The 17,117-nt window shown below is 59.0% G+C and overlaps 1 protein-coding gene across 2 annotated transcripts in view; it reads left to right on the forward strand.

Annotated features, from left to right (window-relative positions):
* TANGO6 (transport and golgi organization 6 homolog) overlaps positions 1–17,117 on the forward strand; it is a 77,889-nt gene that overhangs the window by 49,165 nt on the left and 11,607 nt on the right. Inside the window, exons 16-17 of one of the 2 annotated variants that reach the window (XM_075939794.2) lie at positions 12,147–12,298; positions 15,834–15,947. In XM_075939794.2, coding sequence (XP_075795909.2) covers positions 12,147–12,298; positions 15,834–15,947 — 266 coding nt within the window. The remainder of the gene's footprint in view (positions 1–12,146; positions 12,299–15,833; positions 15,948–17,117) is intronic. The other variant, XR_012906620.2, reaches the window with a different exon arrangement.

Genomic DNA, 17,117 nt, shown 5'->3' on the forward strand with positions numbered 1-17,117 from the left:
GTAGGAGCATAAGCTTTCATGGGCAAAGACCCACTTCGTCAGATGCATGTAGTGGAAATTTCCAGAGGCAGGTATAAATATCCAGGCCAGGATCAGGCTGGAGATGACCAGGTGGATCCAGTCAGGGAGGATGAGGCCCACTAGTAGCTGATCTGGAGGTGTGAATACTAAGAGAACAGAAGCTGCTTTTGTAGTTAGAGAGCCATTCACAGTCTTTGTTTAATCCAGAGTTGATTGTGTCAAACTTGCAGATGAACTGTAGCTCAGCAGTTTCTCTTTGAAGTCTGCTCCTGAAGTTTTTTTGCTGCAGGATGGCTCCTTTTAGATCTGCAATTGTGTGTCCAGGGAGATTGAAGTGTTCCCCTACAGGTTTTTGTATGTTGCCATTCCTAATATCAGATTTGTGTCCATTGATTCTTTTACGTAGGGACTGTCCAGTTTGGCCGATGCATATAGCAGTGGGGCATTGTTGGCGCATGATGGCGTATATTACGTTGGTAGATGTGCAGGAGAATGAACCAGTGACGGTATGGCTGATCTGGTTAGGATGTCAGCCATGTAACTCCCAGGGGGAGTTACACCTCTCGCTGCTGGATTCCCTCACGCTGATATTCAACCCTCTCCAAGCCTCACCAGCCGCGGGAAAAGTCCCCTGGCGCGTAGACACGAGCTGCAACTGGCAAAGGGCCCTTGCTTAAAGATAATCACATAATTACACTGCAGTGTGTCAGTGCTTTATCCTGCTCGTTGCTAATTTTTCTCCTTTAAAAACCCCCAGCTGCTGTTTCCTCCTCCCTCCCCCAAAGCAGGGGAGCTGGTTTGAATTGCTGGGTCTTGTGCTGTTCCGGATCTGTGGGAACAGGGAGCAAGAGGCTGACCCACAAACAGGAAGATCCCAATGCACAACGGAGGGCTGGCGAGCGGGTGGGAAACAGACTGTTCCTTACACTGTTGTTGGCACTTTCTAGCCGCCCAGCCAGATGGGGACCTCAGGAGCTCCGAATGCCAGGCCGGGGGTTCAGCGGCGTGAAGAACATGAGTGCGGGTTCCCACCCCAGCCACGCCTCTGCCCCTCTCTCTTCCTTATCCTTCCCCGACTGCAGGAGCCACCAGTGGCCATAGGAGACGAATTCCTTGGATCCTGGCAGCAGGGTATTGGCTGGCCAGTGGCAGCGTGCGCTCGCTCTCCCAGCCTTTCCTGAGTGGAGGAGGCTCCCAGGCCCAGCCAGCCAGCCAGGGCGTGTTGGGGGGCGTTGGGGCTTTTCCCGCATGCAGTCTAGTCTCACCACTGAGGCTCTGTGATGGGCCAGGCCGGGTCTGGGCACCGCTGAGGGCATCCGCTCAGGGCGAATTGCTCTAAACCAGGGCTGCTTACAGCCCCAGACTGGAGACCTTCCCAAACAGGCCACAAGTCAGTCACACCAAGCGCTTCAGCTGCCAATCTGGCCAGCAGGAATCCTCACGAGCAAAACCCCTCGGACACTCCAGCTCCCCCTGTGCCACAGTCAGCCCCGGGCCTGCACACAGGTGAGGGGTTCTAGAACCCGATCTCACCTACCCTGAACGGGTCCTCCCGGTCCCAAAGAACCAGCCACAGACCCCCAGTCAATTTACACTTTGGATCATACCCACAAGATCACACTGGGCCCATCCTTTAGAATCTAAAATCTAAGGCTGTGTCTACACTGGCGGCTTCTTGCGCTGTGCAAAAACTTGCCAGCTGTGTACACTGCACATGTGTTCTTGTGCAAGTAAATGTACAGTCCAGCGTCGGGAAACAGGGCTTCTTCCGGAAGAGTTACTCCTCTCCCCACGAGGAATAAGCCCTCTTGTGCAAGAGCTCTTCCACAAGAGGCCAGTGTAGACAGGCAACATGAATTTCTTGCGCAAGAAGCCCCTATGGTTACAATGGCCATCAGAGCTTTCTTGTGCGAGAGAGCGTCCACCTTGCCATGGATGCTCTTGTGCAAAAGCACATGGCAGTGTGGACACGCTCTTGTGGAAGATTTTTTGCACAAGAGCTCTTCCGCAAAACAATTCTTGTGCAAAAAGCCTGCAGTGTAGACGTAGCCTAAAGGTTTATTATTAAAAGAAAGAAAAGCATGAGAGTGAGGTTGTTAAGGAGAATACATTACGTGCGCCCACCACCAAGTTCTTGCTGCGGGCTCTCAGCAGAGATGTTACAAACTGCTCTGGTGAGCATCTTATGTCAGGACGGGTCTGCAATCCTTCCCGGCTCTGTCCCTCACAAGGCTGCATCTGGGATCAGTGGCAGAACTGAAGATAAGATGGAGATCGCCTCATGGCATTTTTATATCCATCCCTGGTCTCCCCAGTCAGAGTGGGTCACGTGGTCGACCTGTTTGTGTTTCACATGCTGGCAGCCATTATGCCCTGGCTGGTTTGCATGTTCCCAGATGCATTCCTCCGGTGTGTATTGGGCACCTGGAGAGCCATTGTCTTAGGGCCGTGCTAGTTAGCATAGTCATTCATTGGCCATTCCTTCCTCACGACCGGCAGTCCAGGCCCAATACCAGCCCAGAGTCCATATTCGTAACTCCACATACAGACATCACACAGGTACATGAGTAGCAGACACAGAATCCGTAGGACACAAGCTTTCGTCTGACACCTCCCATGGCCCCTTTGTACAGACTTGGGGGAAAACACCCCCCCGTGGGCGCAGCAGTGATCTGGCTGCTCCCCTTCAAATCCAGTAAGGTGACAGGCTCTAGCAAGTGTCTCTGATGCAGAGGCCTGTTCAGTTTTGGGAGGCTGACTGGGGGCAGAACCAGGGATTTGGCCAATAACGGAGAAATAGCTGGGGAGCAGGGTCTCGTGTGGATGATCTGAACAGTGAGATATATGAGATTGTGGTCCCTGGGGAGTTCTGGTCTCCAGCCTCGTACTCAGTGGAGATTTGCAGTTCACAAGCCAGCCCAGAAAGGAGGTGGGGGCTGTGGGCCATACTTGACAGTGCAGTGAGTGATGCTCAGGTTTCGGAGCTACGAGGGTTCCCTTCCACACCAACACGACAGGCACCTTTAATCTCACAGATGGACAGAGCGAAGGTTGCCCCAGGCTCTGAGCTGTGTATTCCCAGACTCTGGTGAACTCTGAGCCCAGGTCTGTGCTACAAAGTTTTGTCCTCACGGCTGTGAAAGCTCCCCGCAGGCTGACAGGGCTATACCACCAGTGCCCAGAGAGGAGATGCAGGTTTGCTGGCAGGGTGCTTCCATCGGACCTTGCAAGAGGCGATGTCACTGTGCTGAGAGAACTTCTGCAGGCGAGCGCTGCGTCTCCACGGGGGCCTTACCAGCACGGCCTGTCGGCTGCTTGTCATGCGCTTGTGCTTCTAGAGCGGTTGGCCTGCCTGGCTTTGGCCCCTTTGCACTATTCTGCTCTAACGTGCCACACTGGTCGATAAATCTCTGCCCCTCAGCTCTGGCTTCATCCGTTTGGCTGGAATTCATCCGGGGCCTCAGCCAGCACGTGTCCCAGCAAGCAGGGCATGACGGGCTGCTGAGCCGGGGGGTGCCGGGCTCCGAACCGTCTCTTCCAGACTGCCCGCCTTTACCTGCCCTGTCCCTGGGACGCTCGCTCTGGGGCATGTGCTGATTGGCCTGCGTCGTTACCGACCAAGTTAAGCAGGACTCTCTGTCTCCATTTTGCATATTGCAACACACTCCAAGTGTATCCGGCACTTTAAACCCACCTGCTCAGCCTGGGCTTTTTTCTCCACTTTGCCATGAACTGAAACTCCATCTCCCCAGAGACCACCCTGCAGCATGTCTCCGGCGGAGGAGAGGAAAGGCTGCTTGCGTGGGTCCCATCCCCTTGGGCGACAGGAGCTGAGTGGAGTTTGCCAGCCCGGACATCAACTCAAATCAGCCATGAGAAGAATTTTGCATTTTGATATGAAGTCCAAGGGCCAATAGCATTTTTCTGCCAGCAGTGGCGTGGCAAGTACCGGCCCGCGGGCTGCTTCCAGTGTGCCAGGTTAGCCCCAGCAGGCCCCTGCCCCGCATTATTTACCCACGGCTCACAGGTCCGGGGGAGCGCAGTCCCCAGTGGCCACAGATGGCCACTCCCACCAGTGGGAGCTGCGATCGTCTGTACCTGCGGAGGCCCGGATAAATACAGCGACGGGGCCAACCCTGGTGAACCACTGCTGCTTTATTGCCTCCCCGTGTTAACAGCTCATCTGATCTGGAGCCCGTGATGTAAGCAAGCTAATGTACCTGCCGTAGCAACGGCCAGGCCGTCTGCGGCTACGAGCCAGCCTCCCACAGGAATTCTTTCCGGGCTGATGTCTGTCGCGGGGCACTTCCTGTGGAGTAGCGATCTCCTCCGCGGCAGCCCTTCGGCTCAGCTGCCTGTCGATTCTTGTGCTGTGCCCACGTGGCATCTGCCGCTCCCCTGCCGCTGCTCGTCCCCAGCAAAAGGGCCGAGGACAGGGCTGTTTCAAACCAGGTGAGAATTGCTTTGCAGTTGCCGCCGTGGGCTGGTCGCACGGCCTGCCCCTTCCGGCAGTGCGGCCACGTGTGCAGGTCGGGCACCTGCAGCTGAAACACTTGGTCTGGTCCTGCCTTAGGCGGCCGCGCCCTGCAGTGCTGACCAGCATGCCCGCGGAGACAGGTGCCCACCTCCCGGCTGGCATGCTTGTCCCCTAGCTGGGCTCTCCCTTGCGGATCTGGGGAGCAGGCCGTGCAGGCCGCGCCCCGCCAGGTGATCAGGGAGCGGACCTCTCAAGTCACAAGAGCGGTGGCCTCGTGCTCACCAGCGCGCACGGGGCCCTGAGGCGCGTGGCGGCGGGCGGCTGCGGGAGCTGTGTGCAGCCTGCCATCCAGGAGTGCGTTAGTGGGCTGCCCTGGCTCCACTCACAAGTCCCATCAAGACTAGGAGCTTGCTTCAGCATGACGGTAGTTTGGCGCTGGTATGTGCCCAGTGCGGAGGCGGCCAGTGATGTCAGCCTCCCCACAGCTCCGGAGGGACCGGGGGATACGTCGGCCTTGCCCGGTGCCCTGCAGGCAGTGGGAACGCGCTTGGCGGCAGGTTCGGGTGCAGCGCTGCCGGGCTGGAGCAGGAGCCGCAATAGAGAATGCAGTTCCAATCAGCTGATCGCTGTCGCCGCAGGGCAGTACCCCCCCGGCACGCGCGGCTGTAATGCTGGCGGCTCAAACCCATCGGGTGTCTGCTGTGAGGGTCCCGCGACCCACGGAGCCCAGCAGCAGGGGCGCCCTCCTGGCTGATGGCGTGAGAGATTCCTCCGGCGCGCGCTTCTGCAGCAGCAGCATCTGGTCCTCCGAGCGACGGTGACCAGAGCTCCTGATGCTGCGGATGGGACAGCCGGTAAAATCCCTCGTCTCCAAGCGAGCCCTGCAGCGCTCAGGGCGACGCAGCGCACCCCTTCCAGGAACACTCAGGGAGGGGACACACACACACACACACACGGTGGGTGAGTGACCCTCCCAAGCCCCCTGCCCAGTGCTCTCCCTCCACCTCGCATGCCGGGCTGGACCAGACCTGCCTGTCCTGGTACCAGCTGCCCCCTCGTGCCGAGGCAGCACGTCGGGGCGTGGGCTGTGCCCCCCAGGGGACCGTGGAGAGCAGCAGGGCGGGGAAGCAGGAGAGGACGGCGAGGGGGAGCGCATGCAAAGAGCCGATGGACGGGCAGCGGAGGCGACACGTCATTGGCCACCGTCGGGCACCTGCCCGTGCACTCACCGTGGAACGTAGCTGGTGCCGGCTGGAAATGGGGCGTGGCCCTGCTGGCTGAGAGCCAGCCCACGGCAGGGCCCACCAGTGGCCTCTTCCCCACCACCAGCCTTGCTCATCCATCCCCCTCTAGGCCACTAGCAGACCTCCCCACTCGCTGCCGGTGAGCAGAGACCCGGCCAGCCGCAGGACCCCCCAGGACTGACGAGGGAGAGGCAGAAAATATGGGCCAGTTTGCCTGTTTTTAAGGAAACACTGGGGCACCTGCTGAAGGGCTTACATACGGGACGGCCCCTTGCAAAAAGGGACGACTGGTCACCTTGCTCAGGGCTTTGTTGGGCGTTCCTGGGGGCCTTGTCCAGCCAGCAGCGGGCCACTCGCGAGCTGACACCGGAACCAGAAAGTTGCTGGCGACCAGCAGACAACAATGCACAATTATAACCAGCAATGACCAACGTAACCCCCGCTCCTGTCGGGGAGCACCCGCCACACTGGCGAGAGCTGCTGGTGCAGAGAGCAGGGAGCTTTGAGAGAGAAGCCCCAGTGTGGGAGACTCGGCTGAATTGCTCGTCAGTAATTGGTTGGCCGGCCCGGCCCCGCCAGAAGCATTGGGCTGGGGGCTGGGGGCATGGGGTTTATTCCGAGGGCCTTGCCTTTCCTTGTGCCTTGTGCTAAACACTCGTCCGTGCCTGTGGAGCTGGCCGTGGCGAAGGTGGCAGCCTCATGGAGCCACTGGCAGCACAGACAAATTCAATGGCGCCTTCTCGCCTTCCCTCCCCTGCGGTGACAGCCTGTGTCAGTTATGGGGCAGGCTCCGACTGCCACGGAGGAGAAGCCCTTTGTGTGCTGATCTGCTCCGTTAGGGCGGATTTCTCATCCTGGGTGGCAGGCGCAGCTCTCTGCTTGCCTTGAAACATCCCCTGTGGCGCTCCGGGAGGTGCAGCACTCGGCTGCTTCTCTGGCCGAGATCAGGGCTCTTGCAAGCGGTAGGGCCCCCGTGTGTCAATGCGGCACACACCCCCTCGCGCCCACGCAGGGCTCGCTTGCCTCCGCGCTCGCTCTTTGTCTCAGCCGCCGCGGAGCCGAGCGGTTTTGCTCCCGGCGCCTGGCAGCAGCTAGTCCCAGGCAAGTTGCGATCTGCTAGCTGGCTGCAAGGCTAGGAAAGTGACTAGAATCAAGCTGTGTAACCTCACGCGGGCGGGGGGAGGGTCCCTTTGCGTCCCCGTTGCTGCACCCTGCGTATCAACGAGCCCGTTTTGGATGGGGCCAGTGGGGGAAAGCTCTTCCCCCGGGAGTCTCCTGAAGGATTCACAGCATTGCAGCGAGTCTCATCCCTGGCCACTCGGGCTCCCACAGCGCTGGGGGGCGACAGGTCCTCGGGTTAGTCAGGGACGATCTGCCCTGCTGTGCAGGGGGAGGAGAAGCTGCCTTGTGACCAATCCCCCGTCCGGCTGTCTCTGGCTGTAACAAGAGCGCTGTAGTATTAGCTTTCCCGCTGCACGGGCCTGGCAGGGGCGACGCCAGCCGCCCAGTGCTGACCAGCGCAGAGAGAACCTGGCAACGTTCCCCCCAGGCCTGCAGACATCGCTGCTGGTGGAATGCCAGAACAGGGAGCGGAGCTTTCTCTTTATGATTTGTATTGGTACTTCGAGACCCCTTTGTGCTGGCTCTGTGTGGACCCAGACCATGAGATGGTGCTTCTGGCCTCTGTGTGTCAGGGGCTGGGGATGGGTGACGGGGAGGAGGGGATCACACCAGGATTCCCTGTTCTGTTCACTCCCCTGGTCGCCGCTGTCAGCCGCCGGAATGCTGGGCTGCCGCTCTTACGCCTCCCGCCCTCGCCCCGAGGGAGCGACAGGCCTAGGTAGAAAACGAGACGTAGGGGGAGGCCGGGAAGTACGAGGAGACGGTTCCGGTTAACAAGACAGGTGTGAGCGCGACGTACCCAGCAGCCAGAGTACAGGAGGGATGTGAAGGCGGGCGGGAGGTAGCTCTACAGATGCCAGGAGCACCTCCAGAATGCGAGGGGCAGAAGGGGAGACATCCATCCCCAAGGGGCTCTCTTGAGCATGGTGCAGGTGGGACGCCGTGTAGTGCCGGGGCACGACTGCTGGTCCACAGTGTTCCCAGGTCTCAGCGGTCTAATACCACCCTGCTGTGCACTGCCTGACGGCTGGGTGCACAGAGTGGAGGGTGCTAGTGAGCAGCCCAGGCTGCGGGGAGGGAACCACTTGGAATCCAAAGGCAGGTGGAGTTAAGGGCGACTTGGACAGGCCTGGAGAAGTGCCCGTAGCATTGCAGGCTTGGAAGAGACCTCAGCAGGTCTTGCAAACACCCCAGCTCTGGGGCCGGTTCTCGGGACAAGCCATCTGCTGCGCAGGGCTGGAGAATGTGGTGCTGCTGGACCTGTGGCTGGCGTGCGCCTGGCCGCAGAAGGGGCTTATCCTACCTGCTGTGCGATGGATGTTCTTGGTGTTCTTCGTAGGAGCGTTGCGTCTGTGTGACTGCCGTGGAGCCTTGTGGCAGGTACTCCAGCAGGAGTGGCACACAGCTAGAGCCCTGTTTAGCAGCTTGTTTCGTTTGTGTGTCCCCTGGCCCTGGCAGTATGGAGGACAGACGGCAATGTCTGCTCTGCCCACTCGGAACCATTTATTGTTCTAATGCAGATCTGTCACGGGCCTCTTCTTTGTCAGTTGGCTAAACCACATAGTCCTGTGCTGAAAATAAACCAGCCGAGAGCCGCATGTTTCTTGGGACAGAGCATGAATCCAGCAGGCCAGGCCTTGGGTCGCTTCATGGCACTGCCCTGGGAGAGCCAGCTGGGGAAGGGCAGACTCTTCATAGTCCCGAGTGTGGCCTTGGGGCAGAAGCATGTTGCATTGTACAGGCTGTGGGAGCATGACGAGGGTCCTGTACGAAGAGAGATTAACAAGACTGGGACTTCTCAGCTTGGAAAAGAGGAGACTACGGAGGGATAGGACAAAGTGAGTAAGGAAAAGTGATTTACTTGCTCCCACAATATAAGAACTAGGGGTCACCATATGAAATTAGTAGGCAGCAGGTTCAAAACAAAGAAAAGGAAGTTTTTCTTCACTCAGCACACAGTCGACTTGTGGAACTCCTTGCGAGGGGAGGTTGTGAAGACTAGGACTTTAACAGGGTTCAGAAAAGAGCTAGATAGATTCCTGGAGGCTGGGTCCACAATGGCTACTAGCCAGGATGGGTGGGGATAGTGTCCCTAGGGGTAATGGGAGGGATCACATGAGGATTACCTGTTGTGTTCCCTCCCTCGGGGGCACCTGGCATTGGCCACTATGGGCAGCCAGGACACTGGTCTGACCCCGTCTGGCCGTTCGTATGTTCTTAACGTTCCATGCCCAGGCCAGGAAGCCGTGAGCTAGAAGGGCTGAGCCAGGCTGCACTAAAACTGTCGCTGGCAGGGCAGCCTTGTCTGCGTGACTGTTTCCAGAACACTTGTCGGGTAGCCATGGCCACAGCATGACTTTTGCTGTGTTGGCTTAGAAGTGCTTCTGCCAGTTGCTGGCCAGGGACACCAGTACCCGCTGTACCAGCAACACGCTGCATCTACACTCGCAGGGTTTGCAGGCGTAATGATAGGCATGTAGCCCTGCTGGGAACCCTTTTTAGTGTGCACCGGGGTCCTGGAACAAATTCCCATACTGGCTTGTTGGGTGGCCATGAGCACAGGCATGGGCCTTCCGTTACAGACCACTAGTTATTAGCCCGGGGGTGTGAAATACCTTCTGTGCACCGCCCCGTTGCACAGAGTAGTGTTAGCTGAGCAGAAGCCTGTGGTCAGCTGTATGCGCTTGCTGGGCCAGTAGCAAGCTGCTCTAAACCAGCGTTGTGCATCACCTGAGCGCAGTGTCTTCACTTCGGCAAGAATCGCATCCCTGTCCTCTGTCGCTTGATGCCTTCCTGTGTCTTGGGCCTGGTGTAGGACAAAGGGGACTGCGACTCTACCTTTGTGTCCCATGTGAATGAGCACAAACCCCTGGACGCTGCTTGACTAGCTGAACTGCAGCGCACGTCTGTGCAGGAATGCCCTGTTCTCAAGCAGCCAGAGGCGTCTCCGCTATCTAGCCAGATGGGTCAGCAGAGGCTGCCTGGCTCTGCAAAACAGCTAGACCGACAGCAGTATGAGGCAGCTGCCATCGTATTGTTCAGACCCAGGTTAGAGTGACGCTCTCCTCTTGGAAGACCCGATGGCTCTTCAGTGTACCAGGGCGGTGGCACCCAATGAGGTTGGCTCTGTGTCTGTTGCTCCCACACCCATTCATGGAGTGTAGCCTGGTATCATTTGGGGCATGAAAAACTGCAGGAAATAAGTACACACTCCCTATGAGTATGGAGTCTGCTCTCTGGCTAACGAGGTAAGAGGGGAGCCTTCAGCCAGCCTCCGTGCTCCAAGGCCGTGCAGGGAGTCAGACGAGAAACCCACGTCTGTTACAACCTGTGACTCAAGGTGAGCTCTCGCAGCAAGGATGCTCTGACATTGATATCAGAGCGAGGGTCTCTTGGCTCCCTGCTCAAAGCCATCTCTGAGATTCTGGTGTGAGCAATCGGTGAAGCTTGTCGAGCCAGCTGGCTCCCCCTTTCTGTGCTGGTACAGTGTTGCCGTGGCTTCATGTCCACAGAAATACATTGCCGAATTCGCCTCTTCCCGGTAAGCGCACTCTGGCTCAGCGGCCTCGTGTCTTTGGCGCCACTCAAGATTGGAGTTTTTCAGGGAGCAGATGCTGGGGACTATGGCAGGAAGCCCTGAGAAGCAGTTGGAGTCACTGGCAATCTAAAAGGGTTCTTTTCCTGTGGTCCACAGGGCAATAGCTCCTGTGTATAGAGCTTGTTAACCTATTACCATATGCAACTTCCACTGGGTTTGCTTTAGAAACTCACACCAAGTTCTTGGACCCCAGTTCTGTTCTGATACGTGGGTGTGCCCCTCTGTCTCTGATATCCATGGGTACCCGGTAGCTGGCATCTTAAGATCCACTGTAATAAATACCTAAAGGTCAGAACAACTCTCCTTTGCCACATGAGACAGACAAAGGAGAGAGCTAGGGGTCTTCAGGTACTTGTGGAATCACTAACTTTTTGTTTCTGTTGGCCTGTCATTGTTCTATATTCGTATTCTGTCTTCTTGTCTCTGCCTTTGTATTTTAATAGTGCCCCAGATGAATTTCAGTTGTAGCATGTAAGGGTTTGTCTAGACTACAGGCTTTTGTTGACGGATACTGTCGACAAAGCTTCTGTCGACAAAGAGCATCTAGACTACACCCAGTTCTGTCGACAAAGCAAGGTGCTTTGTCGACATGACAGTGCAGATGCAAAGGACAGTGTAGATGCAATAACGCCTTCTGTCGACAGAACTCTGTCAACAAAAGGCGTTATTCCTCGTAGAATGAGATTTATCGCCATCGACAAAACTGCTGAGTTCTGTCGACATTATGTCGACAGAACTCAGCGGCAGTGTAGACGCAGGTATAGTTTTGTCGACAAAAGTCCACTTTTGTCGACAAAACCCTGTAGTCTAGACACACCCTAAGAGTTTGCACCTATAGTTCAGAAAATAGTATGTACCGGATTGCACCTGCAATTTTTGCAATGCCTTTGATCCGATTTCCCGCTTCGTCCTACAGGATGCGTGTTTTAATGCCTATACATGGATAATTGTGCATGCAGGTAGCTAATTAGACACATTTGTGTGCACAGTTACTCAGTTTGCACGTTCATGGTGCCCACACGTGCTCATTAGATACGGAGTTTTGCACCTCTGGATATTCTGACATTTGAACCTTTAGCACCCCTTTGGATTTTGAAATGGCTTCAGTGTGGTGAGTATTGTATTTGTGAAGGCTGACAGCCGTTAGACAATTGAGAGAACACGCGCAGCAGTGACAGTCTCACAACCAGCTCTCTGCTTCAGACTGCACAAAATACTGGTGCACGCTTGGATTGGTTTTCTGGTGCACATCTGGGGTTGCTGCTAGAGAGGGTCTGCAGAGTCCCTGGCTCTGAGGCCACGTGGCGGTGGGCTCCCCGCGAGAGCACAGGGCATTTCATACGAGCTGATCACTGGCCCGGCTGCCTTATCTGGGGGAGAAATTGCTGAAGGAGGCGACACCCTGGGAGGCTCTAGGCGAGCACGGCACAGGAATCCCGCCATGCTGCAACTGGCATGAAGGGATTAACACTGTTGAGCCCACTCGTATTTAATGCTGGCAACTAAAAAGACCGATCTGGAGCCGGGGTGCGTCTGCGCTGCTCCAGGAGTGGGCTCCAGCGCGCGGGAAAGGCGTTCCGAAAAGGCCTTCCCTCTGACGGAAGCATCTCCGGGCTGGACCCGTTTGCGTTTGAATCCGGGCAAGTCTCCTTACGCCTGTGCTTTCGTCTTCTCTCCCCTGCAGGGGACATGGCCTGCCACTACAGCGCTCCCCTGGTGCAAGCCTTCTTGAGGGGAGCCAGAGACCCGGACGGCACCCTGCGGGCTAGCAGCCTGTCCAACCTGGGAGAGCTGTGCCAGAGGCTCCACTTCCGGCTGGGCTCCGTGGCGCAAGAGGTACTGGGCTGCACGGCCCCCTGCGGAGTAGCTACCTTCTCTGCCTAATCTTCGAAGCCGTTGGTGCTGGCCGAGCGAGGGGGAGGGGCCCCTTGTACTCGATGGGAGCAGGGCAGCCTTTCCTTGCATGCTCCCAGGCGGCGGTTCCCGCAGGCCCCTGCCTCATTCGGTGCCCAGGGTGGATGGTGAACCCTGAACGAGCAGCTGTTTGATGGTTGGTTTTGTCCCCGTTGTTTGGGGTGTGACACCAGGACCCGTTTGCTGTGTGCTTGTTGATCCCTCTTCTAAATACAGCTCAGGGCCTGGATCCCAGCTTCACATCCCGGCCTCCCGCCCCGGTACCTCGTCTAACTTCGGCCTCCCCCTCCCCCTCTCCTGGTTCCAATGTCTCCCCCACAGCTTCCATTCGCAGTCGTCCCCCCTCCTCGTCCACGAGGAGTAACGGTAGTTCAGACTAGGAAGCCTAGTCCGAACTACCTAGTTTGTGCCGCGTGTAGCCGCGCGGCACGGGGTTCGAACGAGCAGGGATTTAAAAATGGCGGCGCCCAGTTTATGCAAATGAAGCCCGGGAAATTCAAATCCCGGGCTTCATTTGCAAGTGCAGTATGCCTACATTACCCCGCTAGTTCGAACTAGGAGGGTAGTGTAGACATACCCTGTGGAAGTTTTAACTCCAAGATCCCTTTCCTGATTTGTCGTAGCCAAATTAGCCCCCATCGTACTGTACGTATAGTTGGGGTTATTTTTCCCGATGTGCATTACTTTCCACTTATCCACATTCAATTTCATTTGCCATTTTGTTGCCACGCTCCTCAGCCACGCTGGGGCCAGTGACGGGCAGCTGGGGAGTCCCGCAGAGACGGGCCTGCAGAAATGCTGCGGCTGCGGCTGCCTTTGCCCGGGCAGGCTGTTCCCGGGTTGCAAAGCTGCGCCCCTCCCTGTGGGGTGAGCAGAGGACTCGGCAGGGACCGGGGCTCACTCGCAGGTGTGCGCCACCCAGGAGGCAGGCAGAGGTGAGATGTGCCAGAGGGCAGGCAGGGCTCCTCAGCTCAGTGCCCACTTTGGTCCCTTCCAGGCCTGCGGCCGGGGCAGGTGTTCCCCAGCGCAGGCCGGTAGCGGGGCTGGCGGGCAGGTGGGCGGGGGCTCCGACTGTAAGTGTGAGGGCGGGGAGCAGCGCGGAGGCACCAAGGCGTTCCGGCAGGGCCCGGAGAGCTGGCTTTGTCTGCGTTTCCGTGGGAACACAGCCCGTGAGCTGCACGGCCCCTAGGAACACCGTGCTGGTGTAAGCCGGGGCTGTGCCTCCCGGCCAGCGTCACACTACACCGTCCCTTGTCCAGGAAGCAGGGGCCCTTGGCTCTCCAGGAGCCTGGGCTAGGCCAGGCGGGGGCCGCGTACTGGCAGAAAGAGGAGGCTGAGAAGCCCTGGCCAGAGCCTGCATGAGGGCCGAGTCCTGCCGGGCCTCCCCCAGGCAACCCGCTCACCAGACTGAGTGAGACCTGTGGGGGAGCCCTGCCATGGTGTGACGCGAGTGCAGGTCTGTTGGGGGTGCTCCCCGCTCGAGGGGGGCTCCAGCTCCATGCTTCCTGAGCCCTTGCTCTCGAGCACAAAGAAGTAGGTGGGCCGGGCTGGTGCAGCCCCTCCGCTGCAGTGGACGCTTCTGGCTCTGCAGCAGCCAGCCCCTCTTGCGACGCCCTGGCAGGTGCGCGGGGACCAGGCGCTGTCCTTGTACAAAGAGCCGATACGCTGGAGCTTTTCCCGCTGTCAGGAAATGGCGCCAAGCAGCCCCCGTCTGCCAGCGTCAGGCAGCGCTTTGCAAAGGTGGGAATTCACGTCTGTCTGCCCCCAGGCGGGAGGCAGGTGGGTTAAACTCTCCCGGGAACTGTGGCAGCCCGTGTGAGGAGGAAGGCAGGTCGTGCTACCGTGCATGATTCCAAGAGGAGCGCCCCTGGCCAGAGCCACGGAGACAGGCCGGGCCGTGGCTGTGGTTGGGGTTTGTCTAACTTCGCTGTTCATTCAGTTCTCCGCTGGTCCACCCCTGCCGGTGAGCGCTGGGGAGCAGGGGGGTTCCCCCTTGTTCGCAGGCTGCGCTGGGAGCCCTGTTTAGCCCTTGAGTTTCTGGGATCTGGCTGGTGTGCGCGGCAGGCCGCTGCGTCGGTGAGGCGTGGAGCCGCAGCTCGCCGTGCTGCAGGGCAGTCGGAGCGCTGAAGTGAGCGTTCCTCTCTTGTCCCCGCTCCCGCCTCGAGCGGGCAGTGACGGTGCCGGGGGAGCTGCCAGCGCGCCGGCTATTTCAGGAACGTGCAAGCTCTCCCTGCTGTGGCTGATTATCTAATTAGGCTCTTGAACCGCTGCCTGCCTAGCGCAGAGGAACACGCAGGCTGCAGCGCGGGGCCCTGTGCCAGGGGCGTCTCTCCACACGCTGCGTCACCTGCTGTCTCAGGGCGTCAGGCGCTTTCCTCGGGGGCTCTCGCCCCATCTGAGACAACACCGGCCCAGGGAGTCACGCTCGAGCCTGGTGTGGCCCCGTTTCCCCTCCCCTCTGACGGAGTGACCAACCCTTCAGTACCGCTCCTGGGTCCTAACCTGGGCTGTGCCAGGTAGTTCCCTGGGACCCGACATGTGGCCCTGTGCTGCTGAGAGCCAGCCAGCCTCCCTGGGAGGTGATGGCCACCCCATCCCGTGGGCCCCAGGCCCAGCGCCCAGACCGGCAGAGATGAACCATCCTGTGCCACAGAAACTCGGAGGCCGTGCGGTGGGCGAGTGGCGTTCTCAGCCCGCCGAGGGCAGAGCGCGCGGTCTCCGTGGGAACGGGCCATGCTCACGACCCTTCACGCACTCGCTGCCTCCCGCACGGCATCTGCTGGGCCCCAGCTCAGCTCTGCCGCCCCGTTGCCCTGGCAACACGCGGGCAAAGGCCCTGCCGGTCTGGGGGAGCCTAACAGCATCTGCACATTCAATCAAATGTGGTGCCCAAGCCCGGGCGAGGCTGCTAACTAGCCTGACCCAGTGGAAAGGGGCTGCCGGGCCCGGCTCGCCCCCAGGGCACTGGCAGCCTCCGGAGGTCAGCACCTCTGAGAACTTGGTCACTGTGGTTAGGGGATGGGGGCTGAAGGGAGGCGGCGGGAGGGGCCTGAGGCAGCAGCCCTCCCTGCCTCAGCTGGCACAAAATGCAGGAGAGCGGCATAACGTGGGGCTTCCTTCCCTCCCTCCCAGCCCCACCACAGCCCCCTGGCCTGCAGCTTCCGTGAGGACCCACGGCATGGGGCGTGCTCCAGCCTGCAGGCCCACGTCTGCCTCAGTTTCCAGGGCTGGGTTCAGCCCCAGCTGCAGGTGGGCAGACCGCCAGGCCTGTGGCAGAGCAGGTGGCCAGTCCTTTGTGGAGCCGCAAGTTGTGGGACACGCCCTGCGTCAGCTCAGTTCCTGCCTGCACTTCGCCGGCCCAGCAAGGCCGAGGAGGGCCGGAGTGCAGGCTCCTGTGGTGGGGGAGGTGTAGCAGGGTGCTGCGTACTAAGAGCCTTCTCCCCCCTTCGCCCGGCAGGTGACCTCCTGCTTGACAGCCGTGGCGAAGACGGACCCGGAGGCTGAAGTCCGAAGAGCTGCCGTCCACGTGGTGGTGCTGCTGCTCCGTGGGCTCAGTGACAGAGCCACTGAGGTGAGTGAGCCTCGCTCCCGGCTCCCAGGTACCGCCAGCATCCTCGCTCGCCCCCACTGGCCCTCACGCCAGGCCTAGGCGTGCACCACGTTGCTCCTGCATCCGCCCTGGGGCCCGCATACCCGGCTCCTGCCACAGAGCAAGGAAACTCGCAAGTGGCTCAGACCCGAGGGCCCTGCCTGCCTGGCCCTTCCTGAGCCTGGTGCGGGTGATGTGCCCTCCCACGGCTGCGTCCCATCCCTCTGAAGCCGTCGCTAGGTGGCAGCGGCGTGGGCTCTGGGATGGGCAGAGTCACGATGAGAAACGGTTCCTAGATACTGCAGGCAGTAAAAGCCCAGGTGTGGCTCCTGGAAGCCTGACGCACTCACCAGGTAAACTTCCATGTTCAGGCGAAAGCGAATGAAAGTGAAAGGGGGAGCTTGGAATTGGCTCCCCTGCCTGCCTCGCGCCCATGCTGAGCTGGAGGGTTAGTGCTCACGCGGGTCTCCTCGGCGCGTCCGTGCCAGGGCCCGAGGAGAGATCCCCCTCGGCAGCACCAGGCGCGCAGGGACCGAGGCCTCTCTCCGGCTTTCCGCTGGGTCCTGGGCCTGGAGGCAGTGAAATACAGACCAGTGATGACTCTAAAAGCCACGGCTGTCCTCTGCCTCTTTGTGTCCACGGGGCGTGGTCCAGCTTCCTCGCTCCTGTGTGTGGGCCCTTCCCCAGGGCGCTCAGGGCGAATTGCTCAAACTTGGGGCTCTCTCTAGCCCCCAGACTGGAGACCTTCCCAAACAGGCATCACCAGTCCCACCAAGCGCTTCAGCTGCCTGCCTGAAGCCTCAGGAGCAAAACCCCTCCGACACCCCAGCAATATCCGTGCCCCAGATGGCCCCGGGCCTCATCCACAGGTGAGGGGTCTAGAACCCAATCCCACCTACCCCGAACAAGTTCTGACCAGTTCCAAGAAACCAGCCACAGATCCCTGGTCAATTTACACTCTGGACCTTACCCACAAATCACGCTGGGCCAATCCTTTAGCATCTAACATCTAACGGTTTATTACTATAAGAAAGAAAAGCCTGAGAGCGAGGTTGTTAAAGTATCATACGTTACATGCATCGAATCTCCCAGTTCGCGGTGCAGGCTCTAGCAGAGATGTTGCAGCTGCTGGCTTAAAAGTCTTTGGTGCAC

The sequence above is a fragment of the Pelodiscus sinensis genome, chromosome 12 (genome assembly GCF_052426305.1).
Source record: "Pelodiscus sinensis isolate ZL-2025 chromosome 12, ASM5242630v1, whole genome shotgun sequence".
Classification (NCBI taxonomy): domain Eukaryota; kingdom Metazoa; phylum Chordata; order Testudines; family Trionychidae; genus Pelodiscus; species Pelodiscus sinensis.